The sequence below is a fragment of the Ambystoma mexicanum genome, chromosome 7p, assembly GCF_040938575.1.
Source record: "Ambystoma mexicanum isolate Mex_15411 chromosome 7p, UKY_AmexF1_1, whole genome shotgun sequence".
Taxonomy (NCBI): domain Eukaryota; kingdom Metazoa; phylum Chordata; class Amphibia; order Caudata; family Ambystomatidae; genus Ambystoma; species Ambystoma mexicanum.
This window is the reverse complement of record NC_090939.1, coordinates 162,787,785-162,796,723: the sequence shown is the minus strand read 5'-3', so window position 1 is coordinate 162,796,723 and position 8,939 is coordinate 162,787,785. Positions and strand designations below refer to the sequence as shown.

The 8,939-nt window shown below is 45.4% G+C and overlaps 1 protein-coding gene across 1 annotated transcript in view; it reads left to right on the top strand.

The window, feature by feature from the left end:
* Positions 1-2,787: 2,787 nt before the first annotated feature.
* The window catches only part of LOC138525782 (putative gastrointestinal growth factor xP4), a 51,131-nt gene continuing 44,979 nt past the window's right edge, over positions 2,788-8,939 (top strand). The window contains exon 1 of the mRNA XM_069635990.1: positions 2,788-2,900. Coding sequence (XP_069492091.1) covers positions 2,819-2,900 — 82 coding nt within the window. The 5' untranslated portion in view covers positions 2,788-2,818. The remainder of the gene's footprint in view (positions 2,901-8,939) is intronic.

The window sequence follows — 8,939 nt, the reverse complement described above, 5'->3', positions numbered from 1 at the left end:
TCAATCCAGTGGCGACGCTGCCTTCCAAGTCCCAGAGACCTGCTTTTTATGCAGTTTTCCCCCATTCACACAGCCTGGCTGTCAATCACACAGCAGGGTGGCTGTCCTGGCGGGACAGTCACCACAGCCAATCATACAGAGTGCAACATGGGTCTCCAAGGAGACCCTGTGAAGGGAGTCTCAAACCCCTCCCTCACATCCTGTCCCCCTCAGACATTCAGGCACCTAAGGAAGAAAGGGGAATGAAAAAATGTTCCATGAGAGACAGACAAAAAGGGATAACTATTAACCCTTTCCAGTACTCTATGTAAGATAGTTTGTACTGGGTCTGTGCTTTTAAAAAGACTAATAAAGTCAATGGCAACTTTACAGGTTCTGGGAGACGGTAGTCAGTCCCAGAAAATGGAGTTTAAAAGTGGGAAGTCTGAAAAAGACAACCCTGTGTCGCTGCACTAAAGGTGCTGTGTAACACACAGTAAAAAGATGATGCCTATGGAGTAGGTGAAGCTCCACAGTCTATGAACACAAACATGTTAAACACACACAGCAAAACACATGTAACAGTGGGAATAAAGGCTCACACTCTTACCAGGTGAAACAAATAAATCCTAGAAATCCAGCAAAGCTGCTGAGGGACTCAGTAGGTAAGGGAAATTAGCCATTCTGGAGAATTCTCCCTAACAGTAATTGCTAGGTATGGTATGGGGACTTGTAAGTGTGAACTACGGCCACAAGGCATCAAGGCACTAAAACACAGCTAGGAGAGCAGGAACTGTCCAGGTGGCCCGAAAATAAGAAATTACACGCTTTCAGAGTCTTACGAAACTGCAAGTGATCAGCAATGTCTCAAAGGGACACAGGCAGAGAGTTCCACAAAGTAGGGGCCAGAACTGAGAAAGAGCATCCCCCCAGCCTGAGCTTTGCAAAATCTCGGAATTCTCAAAAAAACCTGTGAGGAGGGCAATATTGCGATGCAGCACTAGTTTGCTGGGCTCTCAGGATCTTAAGTGGGCTACTTTACTAAAGGTACCACTAGGGCCTGTTTAAAGGCCAGATCACCTGACCTGTGTCGATGGAAGAATCCATTGCATTACAGGTGGAGGGGAGCAGAAGGTCGAGCTGTATCCCTCAAGGACTTTCACTAGGACGGGTCAGCTCTTAGTCTGCGCAATGAAAATAGCTGGCATTGCCAGGGAGAGGGGAGTAAACCCCTCTAAATAGTAGAATGATCACACCAGACATTGGGCCTCATTACGAGGTTGGAGGTAGCCATGCCGTTTCTACCGTCATGGCTACCCCCAAACTCAGGTCCGGCTCCGGGTCCCACAAAAGGGGAATTACCGGGCCATTCTGACCTCGGCGCGCCCGGTAATTCCCCTTGCACAGGACCCAGAGCCGCTACGTCCCCATTCCCATTTGAGCCCCCATAGGGCTCAATGGGAAAGAGGAGGATGGTAGCAGTGACACTGTTCATAACGGTACCATTGCTACCATCCAGTTCTGCTCACGGGTGGCACTCTGCATGCCTGGTGTGACCAGGCATGCGGAGCGACACCCGCGAGCAGAACTCGTAATGTGGCGGCATGGTAACAACAGCGCTGTTGTTGCCTTACCGCCACTATTGTAATTAGGCCCATTGTCCACTTATAGGTGACCCCTTGATTCGCAGCTTTGCCTGCCCATATTCAGCATGGTGCGACCAAGGTAGAGGGTTGGTTCTTTGTAACACAAATATAGGAAACATTCTAATTCGGTCTAGCTGCACACATAGTGAGTGCACACAGGCTCTACTTACCACCCTAGCTTCCCCACTGACCTGGACTACGGTCCACGAGGACGTTCAACCCACAGCGCACTGTGACCATATCAATGGTGAAAGGTGCTATACAAATGCCCAACAATGTAACACGTGTAAAGGCCCGAACACAATTCTGGCAGTGTTACCCATGTTAATACTGCCCAACAAGTTTGTTGTTACCACACGTGGTAAGCAGGCAGTCACTTGAAGGTTCCAGTTCCCATGTTTCAAAACCCTTCTACTTTTCCCCATTTTGAAGCCCATAGGACTTCATTGGGCATAGGCGTTATTACCACATACGGTAATATTGCATGGTGAAAACCTCATGTACTAATGCTTGTGTGTGGAGTACAGTTCCTCCACACATAATCAGACTGAAAAAAAACAGTTTTGGTAACAACGACACAATATATGCAGAGGTAAAACCTGCAGTATTCTGAAATACCTGACATTTTACCATAACCACTAACCTTGTAATCAGTGCTGCGTCCTCAGTGAAAATGAAGGAGAGGGCAGAGGCAAACTTACAAGCTGTGGTTCCAACTAGTCACATGGATATCTTGCACTACCCATGTGTAGAGCACACCCGTGTTTGCATGAATGGGCCTAAGATATGAGGTGACAATAACTTGTGTTTTAATCCTTAGCAAATATGTATATAATAGAATCAAGTATCTTTTAGTGTAGTCCCTCCTAAGCAGATAACAGATGAGTCCCTGGCTCCTTGGTCGATCTGGAGCAGGCCATTAGTGCAAGCTGTTCTTAAGCAAACAGTGGCACCTGACCTACGTAGACAACTCTCGCGATAACTGATTGAAACGATCCCCGGGTTGCACAAGATCCTTTTGTAGCCATACCTTAATTATGGGTGTTACAGAGACCGTACAAATATCCTCCTTGACTAATAATTCCCCAAATATTTAAAACAAACAGGGCAGATGTATAAAGCAGTGCTCCTCCGGCACTCCTGTCTATCACAGCCTGTCACTGCTCGCTCGTGACAGAGATCCAGGCAGCACCATGGCACAGAAGACACTGTTGATGCTGGCAGCTGCTCTTGTCATTGGCTTGTCCGAAGCATCAGACGAAACTGATGACCAACGTAAGTGGTTTTCCATCATTGGTGCCCTATTGAGAGAGGTGTGTAGAAAGGTGTGCTCATTGTGCTTCCAGGTTGCCATTAACTAACAATTATAATAATAATAATAATTTGATAATTATATAGCACTTTGATCCAAAGCGCTTTATATAGCACATGGTTACATACATTATTATTACCCAATCGAAATTGGTACTCACTTTAATGACCTCAGACGGATGAAAGGCTGTCAACCTTGCTGGGATTCGAACTTGCAACCCGCATATCAAACTTTGCCCTGTTGCATTAGTGCAGTGAACAAGAATCTTTTTTGACAGAGGGCAATTTTTGTTCTGGTGCTTATACCCTGCCAAACTGCCCTTGTTATGGTGCAATTGTTTCCTAATCTGTCCAATTGTTTTAAAAAATAGGGCAAACGTTGCTCTAGTGCAACTTGCACCGGTGCAAAGTTTCTGTAATCTGGCCCCAGGACTTTCCAATGAGCCACTAAATGTCACTGCTTTCTATTCTGGTGTAGACTTAGCTTCAAACACTTCTGGGGTAAAAAAGTTAGGTACCTTTGGGTTGGGTAATAGTACATTATGGGGTTCATTTAAGAATATATGCTGGTTTCTTGCAGGGGACAAGAAACAAATGCACATACATGTTGCTTGTACATGCAACTTTGATCGCTCAAAAAGCAGAGTGCATTCGTGAGGAGTAAATGAAGGCAAACCCACCTTTCCTCGTCACTTTTACTCTTTTCGAGAAAAAAACAACGCTGCATGCAAATTACGCTTTGCAGGAAGCATTTTTTAATAGGTTCCAATAAAACAAGTCCGGTCTTTAGCAGGTTCTAAACCAAAGCGTATTCCATAGGAATCCATTGGTTTTACGCCGGCGTGACATTTTCGTACCAATGTTAAGCTGTGTGCTCTTCCGAGACGGAGACGGAAAGAAAAGGGGAGATGCAAACTTCACTTTGCTGCCCTCCTATTCCTTGGAAAGGCAGAAAAATTAGCTCAACCAAAACATGGAAGTGTAAAAGCAATGCTCCTTATTATGTTATGTTGTTATGGTATTCATTGAGCATGGACCTGTCTACGCGAATCAATGGAGGCTTTACAGAGATATACAACAATACAGATACACAACGGCACGCTTTACAGAGGTGTACAACAGTACAGATGCATGACAGAGCGCTTTTCAGAGATAACAACAGAAAGGATATACAACAGGGGATACAGAGGTGCACAGAGGAGGGGTGGTACTGCTGTATGCAGTGGGGGGCAGGTGGTGTCTAGCAGTCAGGGGGTGCCTTACTGTTGTCCTTTCATTTTCTGCTCCACCCATTTGAGAATGACTCCCTATGTGGTTCCAGCAATAAGTTCCGGGAGGGCAAAGACATCATCGAGGGACACCCAGCGGTACCTGACACAGTGGCCTACCTGATGCTGTCTTCTGTTTCTAATGTGGGGCATTTCGTTTTCTATTGATTAGAGGGAAGTGGTCCAGGCATTAAAGCTGCTTAAGTGTCCCTACACAGCCTGAAACAAAAACCTGGCATGCACCTTACACACCACCTAATTGGTGCATATCTTGTTAAAGAAGCACTCATTGGTAAATATACTGGAGGGCAAACTAAAGAAAATGCAATCTTTAGTTTGCACAATGCATGCCACAAGTGTTGCAGGTTGCCATGCCAATGAGATGTACCTCTATACATAACCCCTTCCCTCTTTTCTGTGTAGCAATGTTTTGGACTTGGGATGGTGCTTTGCACCACCTTATGCGCCAAAAACAAAACAAAAATCATGTCATTAAGATTCTGCTTGCTGACAAAATTTCCCATTTGTTAGAGTGCTTTGATTGTTTTAAAAAAGATGGATTATTAGACTTACTATAACGCTATATCCTTATATCAGACTTCTAAGCGCTAGAGCAGGCACAAGCACCTGACTCCGCAGTAATTAGTCTCAAACTGCTTGAATGTCATTCGCTGACTATAACCAGCAGTTGTCAAAATTAATCGAACTGGTTGCACATCAAACAGCTGCTTTGTTGAACCGCACACTGGAACATCAGGATCACAGCTTTGAACCATCCCCATACCTTGACTGGAACCTCTGGAGCATCACACGCTGACCCATCACACGCTGACCCTAACCAGCTGCTACCGTATGTCTCGAACCAGCTAAGAACTCGTCCTGGTGAGCACTTCAACCTGCATCAAACGCCACCTTCAAATCGAACTGAACCAGTGCACTCAAACCTACTCGACGCCAGCTCGCTACTTGGGCTAACACAACTTGGTTCAAACTTGGTTTGATCAGTTCGCACAACAGCTTGAATCCTGGTTCGATGCTGTCGAGCTGCGAAAGACAGGCGAAAAGTTACTATTAACCCATTACTTCCCCCCCGGTCCATCGTTGGGCCCTAGAGATTTGTTAGGTCACTTGTGCACCGTTTCACTGAACCACAGATCATTTGTGAAGAACATTGTGGTAGAGGTTTTGCTGTCCCCCCTGTCTTCTCATCCAGAGAGCGGCATCTTTTTACCTCTCGCATATTCTCGACTCTTTCCACAGGGGTGAGAGTTGAATGGTGTTTTTCTGTTTAGTTATTGATGATGTGTTTTTAGTAAAGTCTATATATTTTAATAGAACATGACTGGACATTCCCTTTATTTTGGACTGTGATACTTTGTTGTTTGGGTTGTTACTGGATCACATTCACACCCCTTGTGAGAGTATATTCCCTCAGCCCGCGCTACCCCAAGAGGTGAAGCAGGTACGTCTGTTTTCCGTGCGTGATTGGGGTCACTGTTGGTGTGTAGAAGTGTGGGGGTGCTGAGCAGGTCCTTTGACCACTACTCACCCTAATACTCCGTCAGAGCAGAAGTCATTACAGACCCCTGTATAATATTACACACCTCGAGAGTACAGTGCTTCATTCCTACACTATTTCCATCCAATCCTTGCATTACCGTTCTTCTTTGTAACCGCTAAGCCATTTTGCAAGGATTTCAAAAGATGAAGAAAAGACAAACGATGCATATTGTCAGATGCATGATTCTTCAAATGTTCAGGTTGCCCAATTCACGAACTATATCTGCGCATTTTCTGTGGGCTGCGCCCGCCCCACAATAATATCTTTATAGGCCGCCTGTGTACGCATTGGCCATATAAACCATCCTGAAGTAAGAGAAAATGTTCAAGAGAAGCAGCTCAGCCTGCTGCAATCCCGAGGGAAGGGAAATGCACAGAAGGGTTGATACGGACCATACTATGTATTGCACATTCCTCCGAGTCGGTTTCAAATAGCCAGAGGTGAACGATACCTTTGCGATTTATTGAAAAGCGCAGGCAAGTCAGGGAACAAAGCATGTTCTAGTTCAACTCTTGTATGTCGACATTGGCCCTCATTACGACCCTGGCGGAGATCGCGGTGCAAAATGCACCATGGAGCACGGCGGAAAGCTGCCGATACCGCCATGGGGGTTGGCGGATTTACCGCCCCATTCCACCTTGGCGGGGCGGTAAATCCCCATTCCCCATTTTACCCTTCCCCATTCCCATTTTTGCCCCATAGGGTATAATGGGAGTGGGGAAGGCGTTAATTACGCCACCGTAAAATACGGTGGCGTAATTAACAACAAGGTCCCGTAGCGCCATGGATTTCTCCGCCCGGAAAAACCAGGCGGAAAACGGCTCCATGGCGCTACGGGAACTCGTAGTAGGGCGGACGGGTCCGCCGCGAATACCGCTGGCGTAAACCCACTCCGCCATGGTCGTAATGAGGCCCATTGTGTCATTTTCTAATGAGGAGGTTCCCCCCTTAACCAAGGCTACCTGACCCTCCCACCCCACCCCCACACTACCCTTTCACACACACAGACACTAACAAAGTCAACATAGAAGAGTGGAACTAGAAGGCCACAACATAACTCTGGTGGATAACAGGACCCAGATCCATTTACCAGTGTGTTGGGTCAGAGAGCATACACCTTAAATGGTTGATGGAATCACTGCAAACACACTATACCAGAGACATGTTTCTAAGCGCAAGCCAGGATTCAAACCTCAGTTGCTATGCATCGTTTTGCTTCCAACACAAACATGTTTCCCCTGAGCTATCCTCCCAGCTATAGCTCCCACATTCTGCTTTGAATTGGTTGAAACCTCTAATAGCATTATAGCCCTGCATGAGTTATAGCAGTGGCTCAGTGCTATTTCCTTTGTTTTTGGTCCTCCATATTTGCTGGGTGTATAACTCAGGGAGCAGATATATAAGACCTGTATACTCCTTGAAGGAATTTGGGCCTCTAGCCCCAAATTCAAGGTCATCAGCTTACCTTGAAGTATGCTAGGCTTAGACCACAAATCGATTGTATAACAGCCCCAGGCAAACATCCTATAACTGGCCAGTTCAAGGCATATATTGGCCTTAACAGTAGTCATCTGACTGCAGATCCACAATGTTTCCCTATGTACATTAGAACACATATATATATATATATATATATATATATATATATATATATATATATATATATATATATATATATATATATACATACATATATATGTGTATATATGTATAGATATATCAGTGAAAACATGTTGTTAAAGGGATGCTATGGTAAAGTTGCACTAGTAAAAACCTATGAAAATCAATGGAAATAGGTCTATAGGGACGTTATGGTTATGGTAAGAGAACATATTGGAATGGAAAGCAAGGCAGCGCAAGCGACACCCCTTCCACAACAGCATGGTAGTACAGAAAAGAAAAGAAACTCTGTAAGTAGCAAAGTGGACATCCTGGAAGCCAAAATGGAAGACTGGGTGATAAATGTTGCCGCCTTAAAAGATTACGTACAAGGACATATTATGGAGAAAATAAAATAGCACTGCACTACCTGCATCTGTACCCCTTCCACATTTCTCAGCCCGCCATCCCCAGAATATATGTGTGATCAGAGACCTTATGATGATACCTCAATCCCTTCATCCCCTCACGACCAACTTGTATAAATCCCCAATTCCCCACAATAAATATTCACTTGTGCTACCCCTTCCCTTTCCTAACAGTATGTGTGAATGTGTACACACATATGTTGCTATTGAAATTGTGATAGTGTACACATGTGGCTTCTCCTTTGTTTGCAAAATGCCATTATGACTCAGTGGCGCACAGTACTGGTGGGAATGACTGCATGTAAGGAAAAGGTAGGTGTCCTAGGGACACTGCGCCTGCCCGGCATATCAGCAAGCACAATGAATGCATACGTACGACACCCCTACGACCCACATGTCCACATCTTGTGAACTACCTACAAGTAGTTGTGGGAGCAAACGTTTCCTGGCGATACTGCCCCTCTCCAGCATATGCGAAGAAACTTGTGACAAAGTTTAATTATTTGAGGCTGCCCACCCACGCCCTACAGGTAGCTGTACACATAAACATGCCACCTGCTGCACCTTATAAACACCCAGCTCCTCCCAAAAGGTTGGCGCACTTGTGTCACACTGTCAATAAGTCCACAGATGCAACGGTATGCATACGATATCTATGCAGATTGGCACAAATTATTTCAGCCAAAATGCATCCTCCACACAGCCATGCCCATCGAGAACATTTGCAACATCATCATGCGACCGCAACCACGCTGCACCTGGGCCCTTATTTGCTGACAGGAGGCGAACCCTAGGACAGTGGAAAAGTGCAGTGTACTGCAATGTACAGCGTGTTATTGTGAAAGTACACTCTTACAAACACTGCACAATGTGCCATTGCTCATCTATGTGTTTGGGTGAACAATATAGTCCTGTTTTCTTGATGGAAGATCTCCACTGTGCCCCTACAAAAGGCCACACCCCACAGTTCTTCCGCAATGTGTTTGTACCTTTTCAGAACAGAGTAGCTGGCCACTTTATTTTGGAGCTGTATTTGATGTCGGACCACATCTGCTGTGCCACATTACCTTTCAAAGTAAATGCAACCATGTCTGCCCACCTTACTACGCACAGTAATGGAGAAAAGTGTCAATGTCCGTTCCTGTGA